The sequence below is a fragment of the Mixophyes fleayi genome, chromosome 3, assembly GCF_038048845.1.
Source record: "Mixophyes fleayi isolate aMixFle1 chromosome 3, aMixFle1.hap1, whole genome shotgun sequence".
Taxonomy (NCBI): Eukaryota; Metazoa; Chordata; class Amphibia; order Anura; family Limnodynastidae; genus Mixophyes; species Mixophyes fleayi.
In genome coordinates this window covers 71110024-71136641 of record NC_134404.1, presented here as the reverse complement: position 1 = coordinate 71136641, position 26618 = coordinate 71110024, and the positions used below count along the sequence as shown (strand labels likewise).

The 26618-nt window shown below is 38.8% G+C and overlaps 1 protein-coding gene across 1 annotated transcript in view; it reads left to right on the top strand.

Annotated features, from left to right (window-relative positions):
- KLHL6 (kelch like family member 6) overlaps window positions 1-26618 on the top strand; it is a 41299-nt gene that overhangs the window by 3424 nt on the left and 11257 nt on the right. The window contains exons 2-5 of the mRNA XM_075201704.1: window positions 1690-1855; window positions 11719-12168; window positions 22407-22644; window positions 24900-25102. Coding sequence (XP_075057805.1) covers window positions 1690-1855; window positions 11719-12168; window positions 22407-22644; window positions 24900-25102 — 1057 coding nt within the window. The remainder of the gene's footprint in view (window positions 1-1689; window positions 1856-11718; window positions 12169-22406; window positions 22645-24899; window positions 25103-26618) is intronic.

The following is a 26618-nucleotide window of genomic DNA, read 5'->3' as shown; positions in this document are numbered from 1 at the left end:
GACTTCCTGTCAGTAATCCTACTGAAGTACACTGCAGACGGGTTTGTTCCAAAAATTGCTTGCAAATACTTGCATGCAGCTCCATGCCATATGCAATTGCAAGTTCTTAAAAGTTATGGGAAATGTTTCATATATATTTGTTACTGTAATCATTGTTAGCTTTTGTGATGTATTTTGTATTTTAGGTGTATCTGTCTCTAGAGATAATTTATTATTATATGTACTCCTTAGGGCTGATCTAGGTGCAGATGTTGCCTGGGTAAAGAAGTTGCAGCTATATAAACCATGTTGCACTGCAAGGGGTGCAAGTACAAAATGTGTTTTGTATGCAGGGCAAATTATTCTCTCTTGCATCCAGCAAGCACATACTGACCAGCTGCATTAGTTAGGCAACTGTAAATCAGGTTGTGCACTTAACATTACCACCCTGCAGCACAATTTTGTTTTTTTTTCCCGGGGAAAATTTTGCACTCAGTAGCTGGATTTGCTCTTAACTCGAAATCTGCCTCATTATATATAGCTATGGCAAAGCTGTTGGTTTTTTGTTGTTGTTATCAGCAACTGAAGATAAGAAGCTCTTTGCAGCGCCCTTGCAAATAGGAAGCCAGGTGTGCATAGCAGTCCTTTCAATGGAATTATGTAAAGCTAACATAACATTTGACTTGTGATTACAGTGTAAATAAATTACATTTTTACTCTGTCTTGTGGCTTAGCACATTGGCTAATGCTAACTGCACATTTAGGGTCTGATTTTGAGTTAGAAGCAAAGCAAAGAAAAGGAGCAAATTTGCACCTTGGCAAAACCATGTTGCATTGGAGAGGGAGGTAAATTTAAAATGTAGGGGAGAGCTTTATAGTTGGGGTATGGCATGTGATAGATCAACTTAATTTCAGTGTAAGAATAAAGCTATCAAGTATTTGTGTGTTAGATGAATAAAGAGTCAGTATTTAACTTATGTGCAAAAAAATAAGTCAATTGTACCCTTTGCATTGTAACATGGTTTTTCCAGGTGCCAATTTGCACCTTTTCTTTGCTTTGCTCCAAACTCTAAATCAGGCCTTTAGGGTATTGACATAATAATGCTTTCTATGCCCAACGTATATCAGCCAGAGGAACCCTTGTGCCAGCTGGCAATGTAGATGTCGTGTTCATGTCACACAAGTGCTACTATGATGTAATACAGAGAATTTCGGTTTGGCAGGTGCCCGGGGCTTATAACGTACTTGAAAAACAAAAGTATGCCTGCACTGGAAGAAAGATGAAACACAAAAGAAGAGGATAAAAGGGTTCCTACTGGAGGCACTCCGACTGTGCCTGATTCATGTTCAGACGTGCGCCAATTTGTGTAGTGTATGTTGCATGATTCCGCACTGCAGATGACACAAAACTGAAGTTTTTCCATTTATTCAACTAAATGGTGTCATTATGACCAAATACAAATAGTATGTTTTTTAAATGCATATTGTGCTTTTGTTTTTTGTGTAAAATATTTGCAAATGTGCCCTAAAAATAGAGTTGTTTAAATAGGCTTCTACATTGTGCAGCGTAACACTATGTGCCAACATATCCTGCCTGATAACGCTCCACAAGGGGGTGGCATATACGAACTTGTTGCCGTTTCTTTACAACTTGCATTATTCAGGAAGTGTCTCTTGAAATCAATTCTTTATTCATTTTGTGTTCTTCAGAGCCATGTTCTGCAGTGATCTAAAAGAGAAATATGAAGAAAAGATAATAATCAAAGGAGTAGATGCAGAAACCATGAAGATCATTTTGGATTATACCTATACTAGCAAAGTGGTGATCACAAAGCAAAATGTGCAAAAAATCTTAGAAGCTGCTGGTCTCTTTCAGGCAAGTAAAATACCATAACACGTGCATTACACATGTGTGTATTTAGCTTCTGCTACAATAAGTTTCTTATGTAAAAATATTAACTACAGTGTGTATGTACATTGGTCACTTTCAGTGGTCTGACGGAAGTTTTTTCCCTATCACATTTGTTTTGGGGGTGAAGGGGCAGAACCCTCAAGGGCACACTCTACTTAAACCCTCAGAGGCTCATTCTCTAAACTGGCAGCTGAAGATTTCAGTATGTGGGAATATTTTGGCTGACCCTAAAGAGAAAGGAGCCCACCCTAGCCTTGTGACAACGGTGGGCCTTTAGTCCCTTATGCCCTATAGGGCCTTATAGCTCCAGGGGTCGGGGAAATGAAGGGCCACTGCTAGATTCAGTGAAGAGAGGCCTGAAGACTCCTTTCCCTCAAAGGGACCTTATGGCTCTAGGTGATGGAGTTCTTTCTCTTTTGCGGAGGGCCCAATGTCAATGTCACCTATGCATTGTGTTGCACCTGCACTGGGTGTATTGAAGCGCATTTCTTTGGCTTCAAGTAAGAAAAAACTGTCTTACTTTGCATATGCACAAAATATTTTTGCAATGTTAGATCAAAATTGGAAGGTGCGTGATGCAGTCAGGGCCGGATTAACCCGTAGTCTAACTGGGCTACAGCCCAGGGGCCTCGGGCACCCAGGGGGCCCTTGACAGTGCTCAGTGGCATTATTGATCAGGGTGGGGGCACCCCCGATCCGATCACTGCTGCTGAGCCTGTCACTGTAGTCTTTCCACGGTGCTCAGTAGTCTCCTTACTGAGGAGATCTTGTGAGTCTCACTCTGTTGTCCTGTCACTGTAGTCCTTCCAGAGCGTGCCGCGGAAGGACTACAGTGACAGGATAACAGAAAGAGGTAAGCACTTGGGGTGGTGGGTAGCGGGGGTGGATCACGAGGGTGGGGCTCACAGGGGCGGCAACTCACGGGGGGCCTCACAGTGGGGGGCTCACAGGGGGGCCTCACGGGGGAATGGAGGCCACCTTAGCCCAGGGGCCTTTATTCCTTTAATCCAGTCCTGGATGCCGTCACTCATTTTTTAATGAAAAATCACATTAAAATAAATCAGATTGTAGTAGTGACGTTTGTGGACAGCTTTAAAGAAAATAGAGGCAGATTGTGAAACAAAAAACAACACTTTTCTTTTGGTCAGGATGTTTATCAGCAGAATGTGACCACAGAAGATGTTTCTTTCACAACTTTCCAGCTGCTGTTTCAATGCAGACTGACACTGTTTTAAAGCAGCAAATGGCTCAAACTCCTCCTTCCTTCTATAACTATGGTTATGATTGTGTGGTTTTATTATGTATATGGTATTAACCCACGCTTTTCATTAATACATTTCTCACATAAATAACCATGTACACCCAAACTTAAAATGAAGGTAATATAATAAATATAGATAAGTGTTTCAGGTTGTGATGAATTCAAAAATTTCGAATTCTGCCCAGGAAGCAAGGCAGAATGTAACTTTCCTGTGACATTGGAATCTCAAGAGCATTGGAGGGAGGTTTACTAAAAAGCATTTTTTGTACGAACCGCCTGGTAAAACCTGAGGTAAAAATCAGGGTTTACTCCACATTGTTAAGAAAATAAAGAATGTCACAAAAATATATGTAACCCTTGGCTTTAGGTATGGGCACAGGGTACAAAGGCCTTTTGGTGCCACTTGGTTCCCTAGTATGAAGAAATAAAAGGCTCTGGTCATATTCTCTCCACTCCGTGAGGTATCAATTATTATAAGTGCCATTTAATGTGTATTGTGGACAGAAGGACAAGTAGCTTTCCTGTCTAAGGTCATGTCATTTTTAACTTTAATAATTAAATAACACTTCTATAGCATAGTTAACGCAGCAGCAAAATATCGGATAAGAAAAACATTAGAGAAATTACATTTATGATAATCTAAGTAAAGTAATCAGAGAATAAAGAAATCTACTCCAGTCAAGAAGATTACTACTAGTTGAACTATTATTCAATAGTATAATATTATTAACTTGAAAATCTTATCACATTAGTAAACAATATTCTGTGTATATCAGTGGCACAGCATAACACTGCTGTTGAAGATGAAGTTAATAGCAAACATGTAAAATTCATCAAACCAATATTTTGTAGCAGATTTATTTATTATATATTTTATATTTTTTATTTTATGCAAATATCACCCATGGTGATAAGTAATCACCGTGGGTGACAGTAATTAGTTTATCTTTTCATGCCTACACCAGTCCACCTTCCACTGTCTCTCCCTCCAGTTATACCTCACCACTGGACACTGCACAATAAAAGTGCACTGCACAGTTCCCAAAGGCGGCTTTAATATTACTGACTAATAATACTTCTGCCCTACAGTAACCACTCATACCTTCCCCACCAATAGCTATAATTGTTACTCATCTACCTTATGTATGAATTGTTTCCTTCACTACTTATATTGTAAACTCTCTTCAGCAGTGACATCTTAATCTTCTATCTCATTGTATGTAATTTGTATCACAATCCCCTCAATGTATTATAATATTAATAATAAAGTAAATCTTACTATATCTACCAACCACATCCAGAATATTATATATTTTCTGGGAGGTAGAACAATAGCCGTTTTCATTTTAAGGAAACCTGTACTGTAAGCAGAATATAAACACTACTATTAAAGGAGCTATCAGAACAGGCACAGGGCCATCTTTTCCATTGGGCACGATGGGCAGCTGCCCGGGGGACCCACGGGCAAGGGGGCCCCATAGGCACGGCTCTTAATGAGAATAAATAATCCTGCAAAAGAAAAAAACCTGCAAAAAAAACCTTCAAGGGTCACTGAGCAAGTACATCTATCTATCTCTATATATTTATATCTATATCTGTATCTGTATACATCTATATATCTATATCTATATCTAGGGGCCCCGGTGCACTGCTTTGCCCGGGGGCCCATAATGTTGTTAAGATGGCCCTGAACAGGCATGGCAGTGGTATTTGAGCTTACTTCATAAAAAGGATCCCCTATGATTATGCGAGAAGGATCAATACTTTGCACTAGCGTGGTAATCGCCAACAGTACTTCCATTAGTATATAAAGCAATGCATACATGAATTGGGTGATTTTCCTTCAATAAATAGACACCTATGTGCTAACGCACGTTTGTGAGAATGTTTCAGTTTGTTGCAATGGAGGCAATTTTTTTATTTGTTGCATTTCATTGATTAATAAGTCATTTGATACAAATGTTTCTGAGTGCTCACAACTACCTGATTCCACAAAGTAGAATTCTGAGGATCATTGTCAAATATTTAACATTCTTCTAGGCTATGAAATATTTTTTTAAAGACATTTGTATTCATTTTGTACAACCCCTTTATGTGGAAGCCATTCAGGAAAATAGTGTTTTAGCTCTGACTTTATTCCTCAGCTAACTGTATCCCTTCCTGTGACTATACACAATTGTTTGCTATCACTGTGTGTTCAGCTATTGTTTGCACAACTAAGGACCCCTTTACAACTTCCTTATCTATATTGGTTATGAGATAAGGACTGGTGGTATAAGCTGAAAGAAACCATTCCACACAGATATTTCCATTTAAAGTGTGCAACAAGCTAAATCTAGCTATATGTGAGAGCAATTTAAGCATATGTTTTCACAATTAAATCTCCTATTTAATGTTTAACCTCAAGGCATATGGTAGTTTACTATTAAAAAAACAAAAAAACAAAAAGTATCCTTTGCTGATGTATCACAAATACATTAAAATGAGACTGATCATAAAGGGGTTGTTCAGAAAAGCAACTTTATCAGAATTTTCTCCTGTTGTGCTCCAGATGACGTGCAGAGCAAAACATCTTTGTGAGATTAGATGATCTTCCTTACTCACATCAAGGTAAACACCTTGGGCCTGAGTCATTAAGGAAAGTAAGGCAAGAAAAAGGAGTAAATGTTCTCCGGGACAAACCATGCTACAATGGAAGGGGTGAAAATTAGTTTATTATTTTGCACATAAGATAAATACTGGTTGTTTTTTCATCTAGCACACAAATACTTGATAGCTTTAATTTTACAATGAAATTTAAAGTTGAACTAGGACATGCCCTATCCCAAATAAAAATCTGTGCCTACATTTTAAATGTGCCTCCCCCTTCAATGGAACATGGTTTTGGCCAGATTCAAAGTTACTTCTTTTTTATGCTTTGCTCTCCTTAATGACTCAGGCCCATTATTCTCTCTGCTCTCAGGAGATACCAGCACAAAATGCTCAGAGGTGTGCAGCAAAATCATCATCATCATCATCATTTATTTATATAGCGCCAGCAAATTCCGTAGTGCTTTACAATTGGGAACAAATATTGATAAGACAATACTGAGTAATACATACAGACAGAGAGGTAAGAGAACCCTGCTCGCAAGCTTACAATCTATAGGACAATGGGAGTTAGAAACACAAGGGCATGTGCTACATCATATTGCACACTGGACCAGCCAGAACGCAAATGTAATAATCTGTGCAAAAGTGTAAATCTTACATTAACGTTCCAATCTCCTATTATATTAGAATGCTCCTTTTATTAAATACAGCTTATCTATTTTTTCTCCTACAATACTGCTTGTTCAGCCTCATTTATGGATTAATATTGGATATATAATGGATAGGAGTATTACAGCGCAAAGAGGAATGTTCACATATATGTGTATATATATATTGTGTAATCTGACAACAATACATAAAATACAACATTGCGTGAAAACCAAATAAGTGAAAAATATACTTACATTTTCTGATGAAAAAATTCTTCCATAGTGTATTCAGATTTCTTTCTCCAAATTGTGAGATGAGTATTGCATGATATAAAAAAAAACCAAATATAACAGTGTGATACAGTGTTTAACAATAGACAATATATCAAAATGTAAGCTTTAAACTTGAATTTTCTTCTTAAAGTGTTTTTCAACTGATTAAATCCATATATTTTCTTCTTATGTGATTGCACTTACTAGAGCACAAAATAGTGTACGCCTGTAGTGTTAGTAACACAATATTGTATTATAATGCTGCATCCATCACCACAACAATCCTTCTGTGGGAACACTTACAAGATATATAATAAATGAGAGCTTGGTATCAAATTGTCTTTAAATCCTCATGGATACATAGATGATTTTTCTTGGATAACAGTAGGCATAAAAAATGAGTTCTGATGTATATCCATTAATTATAAAAATATTTATTGCACATCTTGGTTAAAAAATAAGAAAACTTTCCAGGAAAGAAAAGGGCTACCAGACTGACAGTGATTTGGATTCCTGATATACCATCTACAGTGCCAGTGGAGAGAGATGTGAGCTGAACCCCGGGGACATATAACATACTAAGCCTACATTTATCTCCTATCTGGTAGGGATCCCATCACACTGCTGTTCCAGTGTTTTCTTATATTTTTTAACCAAGATGTGCAATAAATATTTTTATAAGCTTGTGTTAGTAACCAGATGTATGAGGTCAAACACTCCAAAGAAATTGGAGTTTCGGGCAGGACTAAATGATGTGCATAAAAGATCCGATCTCACCACGCTCCCTCCAACAAAACTTAGATGCTGCAGGCCAGATCTTGTGGAGATTATCAGGTGAAAGGTTCAGTCTATAAATTACCTTAAACAACATCTCTGAAGGGTTAATACATCTAGACATTTTGTAAATATTCCAGAATATTTTTCCCCAGTCCCCATTAAAGAGAGAAGTTTGCAAATCTGCCTCTCATTGAGTCTGAATCAGCAGGGGTCTAAAGAGTATTATACCATGAGGAGATACCAAGTCAAGAAGAAAGAGAATAAAGAGCTGACTTTAATGGTGCACTATGTGGTTTATATATTGAATATATTTCCTTTATACATAAAACCACAACATTGATTAAAACGTAACTTTTATTGTTAAATAAAATATTATTAAAATAAAGCAGCGAAATATAAAGTGGAAAAAGTGCAATAAAGTGATTATAACAAATGCTGTGTATGGTGATTAATCTATTAGTTATATAGAAGGTGGTGTTTATGAATTCATGTCCCCACTTTCTAAAATGGAATACCTGGTAGGTTACTGAATATAGTACTCCAGTAAATACTCAAGATAACTATTTCCATGTGAATTTCTGATTTTAAATTGTCCTATATTTTTACAAAACTTTCAATAACAGACTTCTATTTAATCTATATATAGTGTCCCTTAGGGAAAGATATTCCCATATATCAAACAATTGTTATTCCTGGTATCTAGCATACAGTTCCGAATATGTAAATTTTCTGTCCGCTTGTAAAATAAAGCCAAATAAATTAATTGCAGTGACGGGGGTGAATTGCTAACTACCTTCCAGAATATAACTCGGAGTTGAACAATGATAAATTATATAGCTATCTAAAAGGTATTCCTTTAAACTAAATCATATTAAATTGCAATAGTTATTAGCATAAACAGCACTAACGCCAATGCGAGTTTTGCTGGTAAGCTCGCTCTAGGCAAAAGGTTTTGCCTTTTAATGGTATCCTTAGCCTCTTCGTCCATACAGTCGGAACATAAAGCCAAAACTTCACCAGGGAACAAAGATGGAAGATTGGTTGTAGCTAAAAAATCGTTGATAGACTCTACAGAAGGGAGAAACAATGACTCGCCATATTTAAGATTGTAAAGACGTTCGCAATAGGCAGCAAACTGATTTGCAATGTCCAAGGGGTTAGAAATGCTTTGATCTGATTGGTGGCATTTCTCCCTCATAACTTATGGGCCAAAAGTATGCTGGCTCTATTCCCCAGGATGTAAATTTTCTGGAAGTCTAACAATGACACTAATTTCCTCACTAAGATCAGATAACGACCATTTATTATCTGCAACCTATTTCTCTAGTTTAAAAGAGCAGCTAGCACTTATTAAAATAGCATCGCCATTGTGATTAAAGGGTCCACACGCAGTATAGCAAGTAGGATATTTGGGCTTTAAAAACTAAGGCATGGAGTGGACAGATTTCCTGAAGAGCGAGTATGTCTTGTTTTTTAACTGCAAAATATTTCAGGGCAATCTTACGCTTATTTGGGGAGTTTAAGCCCCTGGCATCTATAGAGAGAAACCGAGCCATGGTAACATTTCAGGGGAATACCTAGATGATTGGCCTAGGAATATGTCAGGAACAGATTGCCTCCTCAGAGTAGTCTTCAAAGGGACAGGAGAGGAAAGGAAACACAGTGTAGGAAGAAGGAAAATATTACCCAGGTAAAAAACTAAAATAGTTCCCATAAGGAAACTAAAGCTTAGGTCATTGGAGGAAGAAAAAGAGTGTCAGAAGGTTAGTAATACCACTTTCATACTGCCGCCCCGGCAATGTCCCTGGTTGTTAACCCGGGATATTGCCGGGGCACAGGGCAGTATAGATAAGAAGATTCCCGGGTCGGGCGGGTTCATACTGCACCTGCCCGACCCGGGTTTTAGAAAATAAAAAGTGTAAAAAAATGTTTTAATTAAAAAAAAATACATAACAAATGTTTACTTAACTTATTTTCAGCCAGCGGTGTTTCCGGTGCGTTGCCGGCTGTCAGGGGGACCTCTGGGTACTAAAATGACGTCATTTCTAGTCCATTAGAAATGACATCATTTTAGTACCCAGAGGTCCCCCTGACAGCCGGCAACGCACCGGAGACACCGCTGGCTGAAAATAAGTTACGTAAACATTTGTTATGTATTTTTTATTAATTAAAATCATTTTTTTACACTTTGCCATTTTTTTTTTTTACAGTATGAATGGTGAGACCCGGGAATTACACAGGTTGCACCATTCATACTGCAGGCGAGCGGGGTCCAACCCGGGAATTACCCCTCGCAAAATCCCGGGTCTAAGTCCCGGGATTTTAGACCCGGGATTTTGTGGTTGGACTATTCATACTGCACCAAGACCCGGGTTTTTCAGCGTGCCTCTGCAAAAACCCGGGTTTTCGATGCAGTATGAATGGGGTATAAGTGTGTGGGGACGTGGACCTGGGTCTAGGTCACTCTAACCTCATAGAGTCTAAGGCCCCACACAAGGATGAGTTCAGAGAGCACACATCTGACAGGCAGCATGGTAAGGAGAAGTACAGAAAATCCTATGTAGCAATTAAATAAATGCACATAAAGATTACATAGGAAAACATTTGTAGAATATCATGAGCCATAATATTATAAACAGTAAGATAACAGAGCAAAAATAATAAAAACAGTATGAACAGTATATCTGATGACAGGATCAATATCCAAACAGGGAGCAGCGAGAGAGCTAATCGAATACTGAACATGAATAACATGGTAACCTTGAAGTATGCATATTAAGACACATGACAGTCAGCAGTCGGGTCCTTATGTTACCAGACTTGGTATAACAGCGGAGAAAAGAGACTCTCAGGTTTCAGGTGTTGTCCAACTGCACACAAGCAGGGACCGAATCTCCACGATGGGGCGCAATCAGGGCCATCTTTTCCATTGGGCACGATGGGCAGGTGTCTGGGGGCCCCACGGGCAAGGGGGCCCCATAGGCAGGGCTCTTAATTAGAATAAATAATCCTGCAAAAGAAAAAAAGAAAAAACCTGCAAAAATCTCTCTCTCTCTCTCTCTCTCTCTCTCTCTCTCTCTCTATATATATATATATATATATATATATATATATGGGCCCCGGTGCACTGCTTTTTCCCGGGGGCCCATAATGTTGTTAAGGTGGCCCTGGGCGCAATCACACCCAGCAGTGGTAAGACAGTAGTATTTGTTTGGTCCTTGTGGCCTGTTGTGAGTGACGGTGCTGACTCATTGGAGGGGACTCCACTGGGAGACCGAGAATGTGAGCAACGGCCAAATACGCGTGAAAACTGTTTCACTGCCAGGCCCAGGAGCAACGTAGAGCTTGCTAGTAGGTAGGCCGCGATATGATCGGGCGCTCGATTGGGTCAGAGTTGGGTCCACGATCACCATGCATGATTGTATGGGGACACCCAAGTATTCTAGATGGGGTGGGTGCAAAACATGGAGGGAAACTCATTGTAGGCTATTGTTTAGCCGAGTCAGGGAGGAAGCTCCTCCAACATCTGTCTGACCATCTGACTTTTTAACAATCATTGTTTGCTACTTGCATTCATCTGCTGTATTATATTGAGCCTAATAGCGAATGTGTTTTCTGCTATCAAAACAAATGTTAACAAACGTTTGTTCTATCTATGACCTGGTTGTGTGTATGAGTATGTGATGTAGGCATATCTGGCATATATCCTGCAGTTGTAGATTTGGACTCAACTTGAGATGCCTCCCAGCTCGAGTGTAAATACGTTATATTTACAGGCACTTTTTTTTATCTCCCAACATTCATCCAACTCATCATCAGGCCCTTAGTGCTAAATTATTATCAATGGGTAATTTTTAATATGCGGCATAAAATGAAATGTAACTGAAATTAGCATAGTTTTTTACTTCACTAAATAAAACCATTGTTTTTATTAGATTTTTTGTTTTATTAAGATATTCAATGGAATGATTCCAGTTTACAACTTTCTAAAACTGACATGTTACACTATATGCCTAGTATACAAACAATACAAATACAACAATAAAATGAACAAAAACACATAGTAAGTTAAGAGTCTATATCCATCTTGCTCTAAAAGCTCAGTACAGCTGTCACATAAGAGTGATTCTGTAGCACATCTGTTAGCAGATGCTATAACATGCGTGAGGCTGTATGTATATAGATTTAGAGCATAATTATATACATATATTCATATTGTTAATGTGTGGATGTACAGGCAGCTGATGTCCCTAAACTTCCTGTTTTTCTTCCAGTTCTTGCGAATGGTGGATGCATGCTCCAGTTTCCTTACAGAAGCTCTTCATCCGGAAAACTGTGTTGGGATTTTAACGCTTGCAGATGCTCACTGTCTGGACTCTTTAAAGCTGCAAGTTCAAAACTATATTATCCAAAACTTTTCTGAGGTGTTGAACCATGAGGAATTCCTCGAGCTACCATCGGACATTCTATATCATATTCTTAAGAATGATGAGTTATATGTAACGGAAGAAGCCCACGTGTTTGAGACTGTAATAAACTGGGTGCATTATAAGAAATTAGAAAGAATTTCTCTTCTACCAAAAATGTTAGAATGTGTCCGCCTTCCTTTATTGGATCCCTGGTATTTTGTGGGCATGGTAGAAGCCAATGAATTGATTAGACAGTGTCCTGATGTATTCCATTTAATGCAAGAAGCACGCATGTATTATGTGGCTGGAAACGAGGTAAGTGAATCTATATTTCATCATTTGTAAATTCACAAAATAGATGTTTTCTGACGGGTAAATGCTATATCGTGTCCGGAGGTTGGTTTTTAACCTGACGTTAAAGTGAAACGGTGTAATGGTTTTGCTGAAGACCATTTATTACATGATGGGGCACGATAGGGAAACATTGCAGTAACCTATAGCAAGTAATCAGATTAATCGATCAGCTATTATCCTTCAAATTGCCCTAGATCAATCAAAACTTAATGTTGTTTGCTGTGGGCTATCGTACATTTGCACTTTGTTAGTAGATATCCCTTAATCTGTCATATTATAGAGCGGCTGTCAGATCACAGAGATCACATACACTATTTTTAAATGTGGTACATTTTCCACGTCTCTTACATATACTTTCAAGAAAACATATTGGCATATGGTGCTGGAGACATAGTATATTTGATAATGGCGGGACAGCTGTCATTTTGCTTGTTAATGTAAATTAAATGTAATTTTTAGACAGCAGTAAAACTATTTGCCGAAAAATTCTTGAAGCACTAAGGGACCTAATTATTATTAACAGCCCCGCTGTGGCGTTAAGTGTACGTTTTTATCAACACATTCATAGTGATAATAAATCCCTTCTCTCTGGCATTTATCAAAAAAATCAAAAATGGGTAATGAATGTCAGATTCAAATTTCATCCCCAAAACAACAGACACTTGAGCTGGGAGTAATGGCAGAATGGCCTACACATACTGAGCATTATTGTGTGCAAGCGCTAATGCAAGTTCATAACACAAAAAGTTCATTATTATTAAATAGAAGGAAGAGGATATGAATGAGGAGACATCTAAAGCTCAATTTGATTTACTGTAGTATGTCACAGAAAGCTGTAATAAGCAGCTTTGGAAGACATCTGTGTCATTAGGAAATAGTGTGTTGCATTGCTTTACCAGCACTGTAGGCTTATTTTCTAAAAATATTGCTACTTCCTCATTTGTAGCTTGCCATAATCATGAGCATAAACTTTACATGTCTAGACTCACAGATCTTCCTCTTTCATGCAAACTGACTTTTTGTACATCTGCTCATTTGTTTGTTTCCAACCCAAATGTGCAACTTCAAAATTTCCGAAATATATGACTCTGCGATGAGGAAGTTTTAAAAACTACAGAAGCACCCAGCTGGTGCAAAGGTTCTGTTACATGTAAAAAAGATAAATGGCCATGACCCTCTGGTAGATGCATTGTATGTGGTATTCATTAGAAGAGAAAGGTATAAGGGGTAAAGCATGGGATGAAGTATAACATAAACCTCCTGAGTCAAGAACCGTGAATCCAGTATAAAGCATAGAATGGACAGATCATGAGCGTTCATACAGAAGATTATCGGGTAACTTACATACATACATACATATATATGTGCAATGAATCGCTACAGGTTTCTAAAGTTCCTACATGTTTGCCACAAAAATATAATTTTATCTTCCTTTCACGTACACACAGTGTAAGATCCATGTGGTCCAGGGAGCGCCTCCTCAGCTTAAATTTCAAATACCAAACTCGTGGCCAATCACAGGTGGCCTCAGGAGTCAATAACAAGGCAGGACAAGGAGATTGCCAGTCAATCGGGATTCTGAAATATATAAGGAAGAAGATTTCATATGGAGCTGTTAGAAGGAGTGTTTCCACACATTTCATCTCACTGTCTTAATGATGGTGCATTTATAACCACCAAAATATAGTCACTGTTGGTGGAACACAAGCATTTTTATAGGGTTTACATTTGACTTATCCCTCTATTTTTTGCTTCTTACAACCATTGTTGGTATCTTGAAAATATTTTGATATTGCCAAAATCCACCTTTTCTTATCTAAAATATTTATCCCTCCTCTCACACATGGACTACTCCAATACCCATCTATGTGGTTTACCCTCTTCCTTTCTTTCAGATAAGTCATCTAATTTGTGCCTCTCCAAGATTTCTATCAGCATACACTTTAGTTAAACCTCTTTCATTGCTCCCTATTATTCATTATGTTATCTACTAAGGCTTCTCTTTGAAGCCCTCCATTCATCTAATCCTTTGTACATCTCCCCATCTTATCACATCTTATCATTCCATATGATCCAGGGCTTCTCCTCTCAAAACTTCTTCCTCACCATACTCTCCAAGACATTATCTTATGTACATACATTCATGACATTGTATAGAACCTCTGGACTCTATGCAGTTAGGGTACAAAATGCAGGTGCAAATAAGCCATGCTGTGTAGGTTCAATGCAGTCTTGAGAAAACAGCTGTAATTCCCACTAGCCAGGGAAATATCATTGATTAGTGACTAGTGTGAGCCAAAGTGAAAACAGAGGGAAAGAAAATTGCAAATATGCGTTGTCCATAATCTGCCAATATCAATTTCTGATTTTAATCAGTAAGGGTATATGTATGTAAATCATGATTGAAAAATTAATATAACAGAAGTGATTTGAAGATTATATATTTTATGGCTGTTTAGGATATTATTGCATGTTGCATATTAAGGTACATTCATCTTGTATATGACGAATAGTAATCTCCCAAATGAATTGGCCATTATGACTTGAAATCTTGCATTGATTCCATAAACAGCTATCGCCTTTACATCACTTTTGCTCTCTTTATCATTTCAGAAATACTTTACTCTTTGTCTAAATAACTACTTTGATTAATTGACTAGATTAGCAAAACCATTAATCTTCACCGTGCCTTGGACAGACAAATTAGTAGATCTTCAATCCACAATACCTCTCGTCAAACAGTGAAATACCAAGAAAATTTAATCATGAACATCTAATTTTGCCTCCATATTTGTTAATTTATCTACTGCAATTTACCTAAACAAAAGTTAAACAGGTTCCCATTCCTTAAATCTGGTTAGAGAATGCCTGTTTATATTCACTTAAAAAAACCAAACAACTGGAGTCCAAACCTATATGAACCTATATGAAGGGGATATTGTTTAATAATTAGTAATCCTCTAGTGATGTTCACATCCTCTCACCTACTGTGAGGACAGGACTTGTTGTGGTAAAGAGTCTGGCTTATATAAACCTAGCATTCCTTCATTTTAAGGGAACGATTAGCAATAGGCCCCTTCACAGAGCTGAGTTAGATATTAGACAAGGCCCTCATGTTAAGAGCTATGCCACGGATAGCCAGATAGAGTCAGTAGGGTGCAAACCCACAGCACAAATTATGTTTTTTGGCGCGTCTACCCAGTTTCACTTGGAAGCACATGGATTTGCCGGCCAATATGGTGACGCCTGTGGGGACGCAAAAGTTTGCCCTGTCCTGTAGGAGGCAGTGGAGGGGTTGGGGGTGTTACTTCATGAGCATGGCTTATTGCTCCTACTTCTGCATCCACATGCATATACAAGATTTTGTTTTGTTAGACAAGATTATTTAAATTAGATAAAGAATGTAAGCTCTCCTGTCGTCCCATGTCTCTGCATTGTTTGACTCCCTCGTACGTCCTGTCATATATTTTGCTGCACTCCGTGTGAGTCCCTATAGCATTACTCACACTCATCTGTGCTACTTAGGTGTATTACCTCATCTATTTGTTACTTGCGTCTGTATTTGGCGCTACAGAATCTGTGGCGTCTTATAAATAGATAAATAAATAATAATAATAATAAAGGGCTGGAGAGGGTGCATTTAGTGGGTAGGTCCCTGCTTTGGGTTAGGGCACAAATACGTTTTTACCCTGCAAAATTACTAGATTGTTCCTCCATCTCTGGGGTGCTGGAGGTGGGGTCTAGTTGTATCCTTTAATGGGATGCATTATTCACCTTCCACTTTTATGCAAAAGTACAAAACTAAGCACACTGCAAGCAAAGTAAAAAATGTTTAAACACACAAAAGTGACATTTAATAAAGACAGTCTCAATTTCCTCTGGCTCTGGGGATTAATTTAAGACATGAAAGAAGTTAAACCGAGCAGTATATAGCAGAATAACACAGCGTTTTAAATGGAATGATTTGTAAGTGATGTTGCATGAGCTATTTTCAGGTGTTTCCACAAAGCTAGGTGCAGAGTGATTTTCTGGTGACTGTTCCAAGTAATGGGGTGTCCACCTTGAAATCTCCATGCTGGACTAGTAGAACCCCTCCAGTAAATATAAATGCAGTGCAGGTCTGAATGTTGTGTGGTTCCTATATGAGCCTTGGTGAGGACAGACACCAACATATAGACATTGTGATGCTACTGATTTGTGATATTACATACTGTACCTAGAATAAGGGAGGAAGAATGGCTTAGCAGCAAATATTTGAAGTTTTCTGTACTTCAAGGTCTACCCCTATATGTTGGTATAAATTCACTTTAGGGGCTAGATTTACTAAGCTGCGGGTTTAAAAAAGTGGGGATGTTGCCTATAGCAACCAATCAGATTCTAGCTGTCATTTTGTAGAATGTGCTAAATAAATGAAAGCTAGAATCTGATTGGTTGCTATAGGCAACATCCCCACTTTTTCAAACCCGCAGCTTAGTAAATCTAGCCCTAAATCCACATTATGATGAACTATTCTTCTTTGACGCACCCAGTAAAACTGGTCATGTGTATTACAAAACACCTGGCATCAAGATTTAAGATTGACCTGCACTACACCTGCAAGCTTAATGTATTTATCAATCCTATTGTGCTGATACTTACCACCTAAAAGAGACAAAGGGCTTAATTTACAAAGTACAAAAATGACCTAAATATAGTCTTTGCTGGTGTTTCTGTGATTCAGGCAAGTGCTCCTCGACTTTTGTTGCATAGGTTTGCTGAACAAGATGGCGGTGAGTCCAATTAGATTTCATTTTGCTGAGCAAAATTATTCAGATGAGATAAAAGTGGTGGAGAGGGCACTTTTTGAAAGGCATTCCTTACTGCACGGAGGGGTGCCCAGCCATTGGCACTCCCCAACATGATTTGCTTTTCGCACCAGCTCTGAGCTGCTGGTGATTGGCTCTTCTACTGGACACATTTTGTGCGTTCCCGTTGCACTTTCTCAAAATAGTGCATTTCTAGATGCAGAACGCGGCAATGTAAAACAAATCTTCAAACACACCCAAGTACCACAAGTAATAATGGCGGCACAAATGTCCCTTCACTCTCATGATCACTTTAAGCCATAAATGAGGGTAAACCAAGCCGCAAAAACAAAACATTATTTAATGGAAGGGGTGGTAGAAGGGTGGACTTGATGTTGGGTTCACATTATTCCACAGATTTTTCCGCCTCTCCACATACTCAGGCACACTTGCACTTCAGTCAATATAAAAAATATTTTAAAACCTAAAAATGATATGTAATAAAAAAAAGTCCCAATTTCCTGTGGCTCTCCTGACTAAATAAAGATATGGATGATGCTTAACTGAGCAGATAGTTGTATCTTCATGTCACTTCCCAAGCGCTGTACAGAGAACTCACATCAGTCCCTCCCCCAATGGAGCTTACAGTCTAAATTTCTTAACACACACACTTAGACAGAGAGAGAGTCTAGGGTAAATTTGATAGCAGCCAATTAACCTACAAGTATGTTTTTGGAGTGTGGGAGGAAACCCACACAAACACGGGGAGAACATATAAACTCCACACAGATAAGGCCATGGTCGGGAATTGAACTCATGATCCCAGTACTGTGAGGCAGAAGTGCTAACCACTTAGCCAACCGTACTGGCCATATGGGACATAAATGACTTCCTACAGCCTTCTTTTAATTTTACAATATATAGTTTCACTCTTAGGGGGGTATTCAATTGTTAGCGAGACGGGTGAAAATCCTGCGCTCGAAAAATATTACCGTTAATACGGTAATTACTCGCTGAATTTCAGCTCACAGCTCCCTTAATGGTATTTACGCGCAAATTACCGTATTAACTGTAATATTTTTTCGAGCGCGGGATTTTCACCCGTCTCGCTAACAATTGAATACCCCCCTTAATGTCCTGCACATATGTGCATTTTTCATTCAATGGAAGTACCATGAATATTATGACACATTGCAAGATAATTAAGTGACTAAGAACAGTTAAGTAAGGCAAAGAGGTAAGAAAGCCAAATTTCCAAAATTCAGTGATGCAAAGAAGTTAGAGCCGGGTGATTGATTATGGGAAGATGAAAACAGGTTCTGACAAACTCTGTAAGTGTCAAAAATATGCCTCTGAGCAGTTGAATGTTTGGCAATGACATCAAAGCTGCCGTGGTGCTGCACTTATGGAATGGCTCTGTCTATTCCCTCTTTTATAGATTCCGACTGTCATGCCAACAACAGACAGGTATAGACCAATTAAAATGTTGTTAAGTAAAATTCACATTTTGAAGGCATAAATGGCCAGTGGAGTCAAATAAACATATTTTTTTTCCTTACTATTTTAGCAGCACTGGTACCATAGATATATCATATATTCATTTAAATAGCATAGACTTCTCAAAACAAGTTTACTCCTCTCAACCTTTAGAGAGAAATGTGATATTATTAATAGGTGTGTTCCCATAATCACGTATTCCTGCTATCTAGTGCAAGCTGTGATGTCAGGTTACAGTGGAGATGCCTCTCCTTTGTTTTACACTCACTTGATGGCTGTGTCCAATATTTTGCTCAGGTGCCCCTATGTTATTAGTGTGTTATCACCTAACATGTTATTTGTAGCAAGTAGTTCCTCCCTAACAAGAGGAAGAGGAGTCCTGTTACATGACGCAGGAGCCGTATCTTGCTTGAGTTTATACAGCACACAATGACTTAGTCTATCGAGTCTACTTCCATAGAGCTGAATTCAGGTCAGAAAGAATTGATGTTAGAGATGACTAAAAGTGGACAACCATTTTAACTCCTACTCTTAATAGTAAACTATTGTTACCTCTATTTTTAGGCGTTAGAATTATAAGATTATGGGTTTGTGTGTGATTCTCAGTAATTCATTCAATGCAATATAATTTATTGGAGACTATCACAGTTGTATTTTATATTGAATGAATCTAATTTTCTAATTATTTTCTGCAATATGTAAATACATGCTTATTTACACTGTAATATGTCTGTGGTCACTGATACAGATTAAGGGGAATATTTACTAAACTGCGAGTTTGAAAAAGTGGAGATGTTGCCTATAGCAACCAATCAGATTCTAGCTGTCATTTTGTAGAATGCACTAAATAAAAGAAAGCTTGGATTTGAGTGGTTGCTATAGGCAACATCTCCACTTTTTCAAACCCGCAGTTTAGTAAATATACCCCTAATAGTAGTTTAACATGTTCAATGCATACTAAACAGAGATAAGAAACCACAAGGCATATACAGATTGAAATACTGTATACCTTTTCCTTTGTCATTTATTCAGTCCAGTGCAGTTTTTGTCTTATCCTTTCAATTTCAATGTATTTTCGAATATCTATTTACATTACTTTTTTTCAACCTTAGATATAAATATTTTTGGCTGAAGTATTAACAGGGCGCACATTAACTTGACATCTTAGAAGTCATATACGATGTAATTTCGAGCAATGGTGATCAGCAGATATCTTCCAGACATCTCACATGTGGCTCCTGTTTCCTTATACTGCCAGTGAGGTGACAGATTGTAAAGGTTCCGTAAGGAGAGCATCTGTCTTTACCACTGTGTGCACTGTCCACTTCCTTACATCATCAGAGACCCTGTGCAACATGTTCACAGTCACACCCAGCTAAAACAGCACATAAATCTATGATTTACTGATTATCTGGGTGTTAGGAACCCCTCCAGCCGGCACAACACGACCCGGAATCTACTCTGCCAGTCAGGTGTTCACTGGAGCCCCTGATGGTGGGGACAGACTGGGCTGCAGACTGACAGAGGGTCGTAAAGTGTGTACCGGCTGGGGAGAACCCAGGCAAGCTGAGTCAGGTCCACGCAGAGGTCAAGGGCCGGCAGCAGACAGCGGTATCAGTAAACAAGCTGAAGTCAGGGGTCACAGGCGGATAGCAGAAACGGTAAACAGGCCAGGGATCAGGGTCACAGGATACACAAGCGGAGTCAGTTCAAAGCCAAAGGTCATACACGGTAAATCAGAAGTGGTCTCAGAAGACTAGAGCAGGAACAAGCAAGTCAGCAGACTGGAGCACAGAAGCTATAACCGGCAATGAGGCAGCAGACCTCATTGACTTAAATACAGATACAGACCAATCAGCAGTTGAACACACTCCTGCAGAGTAATTACAAGACTCCAGTAGGGCCAATCAGGGCTTGTCCCTGACCTACACAGTTGCAGGCTAATGCCTGTTAATCAGCCTCATAGACTGACTGCTATGCGCATGCGCCCGGCTACCAGCACCGCCGGGACGCAGCGCTAGTGAACTAGCGTCCGGCCGTTGCCCTGGGGACGGCCGGACAGGAGGTGGAAATGACGCCCCGGTCGTCAAGGTGACGGCCAGGACGCTGGGGCGCATGAGAAGCGAGCCGCGGCGGCTGTGAGTACCGCCGCGGCTCGTGACACTGGGGAGTCACCCAATTGTCGATTTTGATTCATTTTGATTCAGTTAGTAATAGAAGGACGTTATTTATGGTCAGCAGGGTTGCAGGTGAACCTTCTGGGACTTCCTGGTGTTTATTATTGGTTTAGAGAGTACAATAAAAAAATACAACATTAACTACTTTTGTTCAGCAAAATATCAATAGTTCAAAACTCCTACAAGTTTATATCTAGACCCATGGTAGACAGGGCCTTACTCATGTAAGTTCTACAATGTAAGAGCATACAACAGGTGCAAGTGTGGCTCAGATTGGACATTGGGACAGTATCCATGGTATCCCAGTATAAGTAGAATAGATGGGAGTAGAGTAAGCTAGGGACTAGCTAGGAACAAGGTTAAAGTGGTGAGATTTGCAGACTGGGGAAGAGTTGGATCAGGAGTGGCAGGGAATTCTGCAGGTGGGTAGTGCCATAGTAGATGTCTTGTAGGTGGGAGTGAGAGGTGGTTACCAAAAGAGAAGGCAAGGAGAAGGTCAGAGGCAAATCTAACAGGGCTTGAAAGAGAGAGTATTTCAAGATGAGGTTTCAGAGATGTGAATGGGTGGTGTTGTTAAGGGTCTTTTAGGTGAGAGTCAGTAAGTTAAATTGGATTCTGGAGAATTGGTGGACCCAATGTAGGCATTTACACAGTTGTGGAACAGGTGCGGAGCTGCGAAGATGGAAGATCTGTCTTACTACAGTATATCGGTAGATTGAAGTGAGCAGAGGTGGATGAGGGGAATGCCAGATATGGGGAGATTACAATAGTTGATACAGGAGATGGAGAAAGAATGATTAAGAGTCTTGGTTGCATAATTGGTAAGAAAAGGGCATACTATAGTAATATTTCAAAGATGGAAACGATGGGACTGTAAGTAAGGCTTGATGTGAGGAGTAAAGAACAGGGTGGAGTCAAGAAAGATACCAAGGAGGATGTCTTGTGGGACTGAGGGAATTGTGGTGTTGTTGAAGCTGAGCGACAATTGAAGGGAAGTGGTGACTCTGGAGAGTGAGGGAGGTGATGACTCGGGAGAGTGAGGGAGCTGATAAGCTATTTTTTTGGATTTATTGAGCTTTAGATAGCATTGGGAAATCCATGTGGAATTAGCAATTAATAAGTACCAGTTAATGACATTTCAACTTCCTACAGTCTCCTTTATACTTCTTTCTAGAGGAAACTTCATCTTCACTCTCTTTAGCACTGAATGCCTCTACATGACTCATCTTCTACATGCTTATGATTGGAGGGAAATGTGAGGTAACATGATTTGCACGACTGCAAACCTTGTGTCAATGCACCCCCAATCTGTCTAGACACATGCAATCTGGATATTCTGCCTGATCAAGCAAACAGTACTGTGACCAATTTGGCTAATGGAAGGAAGGAATGACAGAGTAGCTGCATGACCATATAGCAAGGGACCTCGCTATGCTAATAACACCTGATTGAGTAGGAATATAAATCTAGTTACCTGATGCAGCATATATCCACAGGAATTACGATGTGGTCATCAGTCACCCAGACTGATGGTCCTGTTTAACTAACTCAAATCCAAGAATGTTGATAGCATAAACATTTTGGCATCACATTGCCAATTTACCTATTTTAAGGAGAGCTTTGGTTTAATTATTTTTGCACCACTAGCTGGCTGACAATTCAAAGTACATACATTTATTAGTTTTGCTATTTGTATCAATAATGTGTGCCATTGAAAGCCATTGTCTTTATTTTTCTGTAGATCATTTCGGAGAGGACAAAACCACGCATTCATGAATTTCAGTCTGAGGTGTTCATGATTATTGGAGGATGCACCAAAGATGAAAAGTTTGTTACCGAAGTCACTTGTCTTGATCCTTTAAGAAGAAGCCGCCTAGAAGTAGCAAAACTGCCAGTGTGTGAACAAGAAAGTGAAAGTGAACATAAAAAATGGGTTGAGTTTGCATGCATTACCTTTAAAAATGAGGTCTACATATCAGGCATGTATGAGTATTGATTTGCTGAGTTCCACCCGAATATTCAGTTTATTTAAGAGCATACATCCTTCTAGATCCTAGTCTCTCCTATTCAAACTTCTCTCTTTCTCTCTCTCTATACATACAGTGGTCAAAGTGGAAAGTGGAAATTTAGAAGTGAAGGTATGAAAGATGTAATGGGAGAATGTAAGTGAATGGAATTTAATAGTTTTATAATGAAGGCAATAGGAGAAGTCGCGGTATGGCATACCACCATATACACCTCCAATTTGACCAATATATACGTATATATATATATATATATCTACTATATAAATGCCTAGTGGCGTGTGTGTAAAAAAAACAAAACAAGCTGCAGCGCCACCTGCTGGGCAGAGTTATACACTGACCTATATATTTCTTGAAGGAGAAGTGACAGTTGGGAGTGGTTGGTGGTTGCCGGGGGTGACAGTGGGGAGTTTTTAACACCTTAAGTAGCTTGATGAAGGATGTGGCGATGAAGATGAAGGATGAGGTGATGGAGAAAAATGATGAGGTGGTGACATGTGGACAAAACCACGTTAAAAAAGGGCGCTTATGTCGGGAAGTAACGCTCTTCCCCTGAGGAGGCCTGGCCTAGCCCCAAATGCATGACAAGAACCTTTTTAACACCTTACGTAGCTAGATTTGACTAGAATGCATGAGTATCATGCACGGGTTAACTTGTATATATATATATGTAAGGCTATTTGAATTTGAATTTCTGGTACGGGAATTGCACACTTGTGGATTATCTCAAAGATGTTACATATTTAATGCACTATGTTGGCGCCCCTTTCTCTTTTTGTATTATATTAGGCTGATACCTGCAGATAGGTGTCGAATGTATTGGGAGCTGCCATCTCATGTACTGAGTATACAAAGTATTTTTTCTGTCACTATCACTTTTGGTTGCACACATATAAGCGCCTGTGTAGCTTAGAAATTTGGTGGGAATATATGTATATATATATACAGCTTTCAGCATATTGATCATGTACATTATGTCTTCAAGTCTTAGGGCCTGATTTATTAAGGATCTTAACTTGAGAAACTTCTTATTTCAGTCTCCTGGACAAAACCATGTTACAATGCAAGGGGTGCAAATTAGTATTCTGTTTTGCACATAAGTTAAATACTGCCTGTTTTTTATGTAGCACACAAATACTTGATAGCTTATTTGTACACTGAAATTTAAAGTTGATATTTGTGTGCTACATGAAAAAACAGTCAGTATTTAACTTATGTGCAAAACAGAATACTAATTTGCACCCCTAGCATTGTAACATGGTTTTGTCCAGGAGACTGAAATAAGAAGTTTCTGAAGTTAAGATCCTTAATGAATCAGGCCCCTGGTCATCAACAGTCTTTCTTTACTCATCTATAATACATCCAAAAGGCTAATTATCATCATCCTCTAAATCTTTGTGAAGACATCCTGACATATCACCACATACCAGCCCACTTCGACCACTGACTACTACTAACATCTACCTATCTGCCTATCTGTCTGTCTGTCTATCTATCTATCTATCTATCTATCTATCTATCTATCTATCTATCTATCTATTTATATCTGTCCCAGAATGGAAAATATTTGAGATTAGATTGTGATCATGGGGGAGATATTTCCTGCACACATTAAGCTCCTTGTCGGTAATCTTAATACAGGGAAAGTGCAAGTCATCTTTGTAAGCTATCTTTTGCAGAATATGCATGATAACAGTGAAAAATAGCTTACAATCTTTGACCTTTAATGCACTGTTGATGGAGGGCAAATGGATGATGACACGAGTTATTTGATCCCTATGGAAAAATTAATTATGCTTGCACACAAAACTTTAGGCATAAAACATGATGAATGATGGATGGATCAAAGGAAGACATCCTCCTCTTTTCTCCATCCATAGTCCATGATAACTTTCTGTACATATATAGTGCTTTATTTCACATCAATGATCCTTATGTGATCCTATGTATATTATCTGTCCATCATAAATAACGCAATGGAGCTTGGGCAAGTGAAAACACCAGTATGCATAGGTCCTCAACATTTTACATTGTATGTAATTCTGTTATTTAACTTCAGTGCACACAGTTTTCCTTTGTTACCCGTCATTTTAAGTACCAAAAATTGAAAATAAAATACTGTTTGAGCTTTAATATTACTATTATACTTAGATGCTCTGACAGAAACAAAGTCTTTAATCACAACATATACCTATTTTTATTTAATTCAGGTGGTAAAGAAACACAAAATGACGTATGGAAATATAACTCCTCCATCAATAAATGGATACAAATAGAATATTTAAATATGGGAAGGTGGAGGCACAAGATGGCAGCGCTGTGTGGAAGAGTGTATGCCATTGGTGGCTTTGATGGCAACCAAAGAATTCACAGTGTTGAAGCTTATGACCCTTTCCACAATTGCTGGACAGATGTATGTATTATTTGCTATTATACTATTTCATTTCTGACACTCGATGTGCCTTGCATGTTCCAATTTACCATGTAGAAGTTATATGTATGTTTATTTATATGGCACCGACCACATGGTGATATACAAAGTTACAAAATACAGCTTCAAAGAGTAGAAAAACATTAGGATAGAGGGCCCTGAGTAGATGAGCTTACAGTCTACGGCAACAGCCTTGCAATCTTCTTTAGTACCCACAAACAGATCCAAATAATTTTCTTTTCTGGCCGCTATATGGCAACATAAGAAGAGACACTAGCCATAACCTATGCTGCCACTGCATGGCGCCACAGTCATGTAACCTAGTGCTAAGCACTTCCTTGTGGAGCCTCCATGTTATTGGCACACAGGCTGAAGGGCTGTTATTTGGGAGTAATCTGTGTGTATATAATTGACAGTTGAGGGGTATCTGTGCAATGGAAGTTATTTCTCTGCAATATATGGCTAGTGATGTTGTTATCTCTCCTCCGCTGTACACTGTTCACACGGTATCTCTCCTCCGCTCTGCCAGCGTCAAGGCTTGACGCTGGCAGAGCGGAGGAGAGGTATCTCTATGTGAATATTGTGCTTATCATGAATGATTGAGAAGCAGATATACAGATAAGATGTTTTATGCCTTTGTTCTGGAGAGAAACTGTGGAAACAATGGTGCTGTCCGTGAATGATTGAAAAGCAGATACACAGATAAGCTGTTTATTGCCTTTTTTCTGGTACACATATATCACTAGAGATTGGGTGATAGATATAATCTGTACATTGCACCATATGCTGCATTTACCCTGTACACCAGTGCATGCTGGGACCTATGTTGAACAAAAGGGGCACCATCTATAGCTACTGGCACAGATAGGCGTATTTTTATACATCTGCTGGTACGCATATTTTATGACCACACATTGGGTGACCCCTGGTGACACTAATAAGAACTATATCTCTGGGTGGTTCTTATCCCTCACTTTTCTGTTGAAGTACTTTATTCATTAATTGGGAACTTACATACATGAGAGACACCCTACTTTATATTTACATTTGATGATATGTTTTAACACCTCCACTTTCATTCTCTCATATATAAAATATAAATATATATATATAAATATATATATATATATATATATATATATATATATATATGCCAATTCAAAGTTTATTTAATTTCAACAATATAGACATATAGAATAAATGCAAGATGTTATACAATCCAGGAGGATTGCTGAAATCAATACATCTTAATATTTACGAGTATACTAAATAAATATTCATGAGTATTGTTTATCAATTCTTTAGAAGCCTGGACCGTTATTGGTTCCTAGTAAGTCGCAGGGCCAGATTAAGGGCTACATGGGCCTGGGGCTGAAAATGATAAAGGGCCTATTGGGAGAAGTGCCGTCCCACCGGAGGTGCGGCCAGTGATGTGTGGGTGTGGCCAGATGTGTTTGGGCGTGGTTAGCACAATGGAGGGCATAGCTTGCACTTCCCT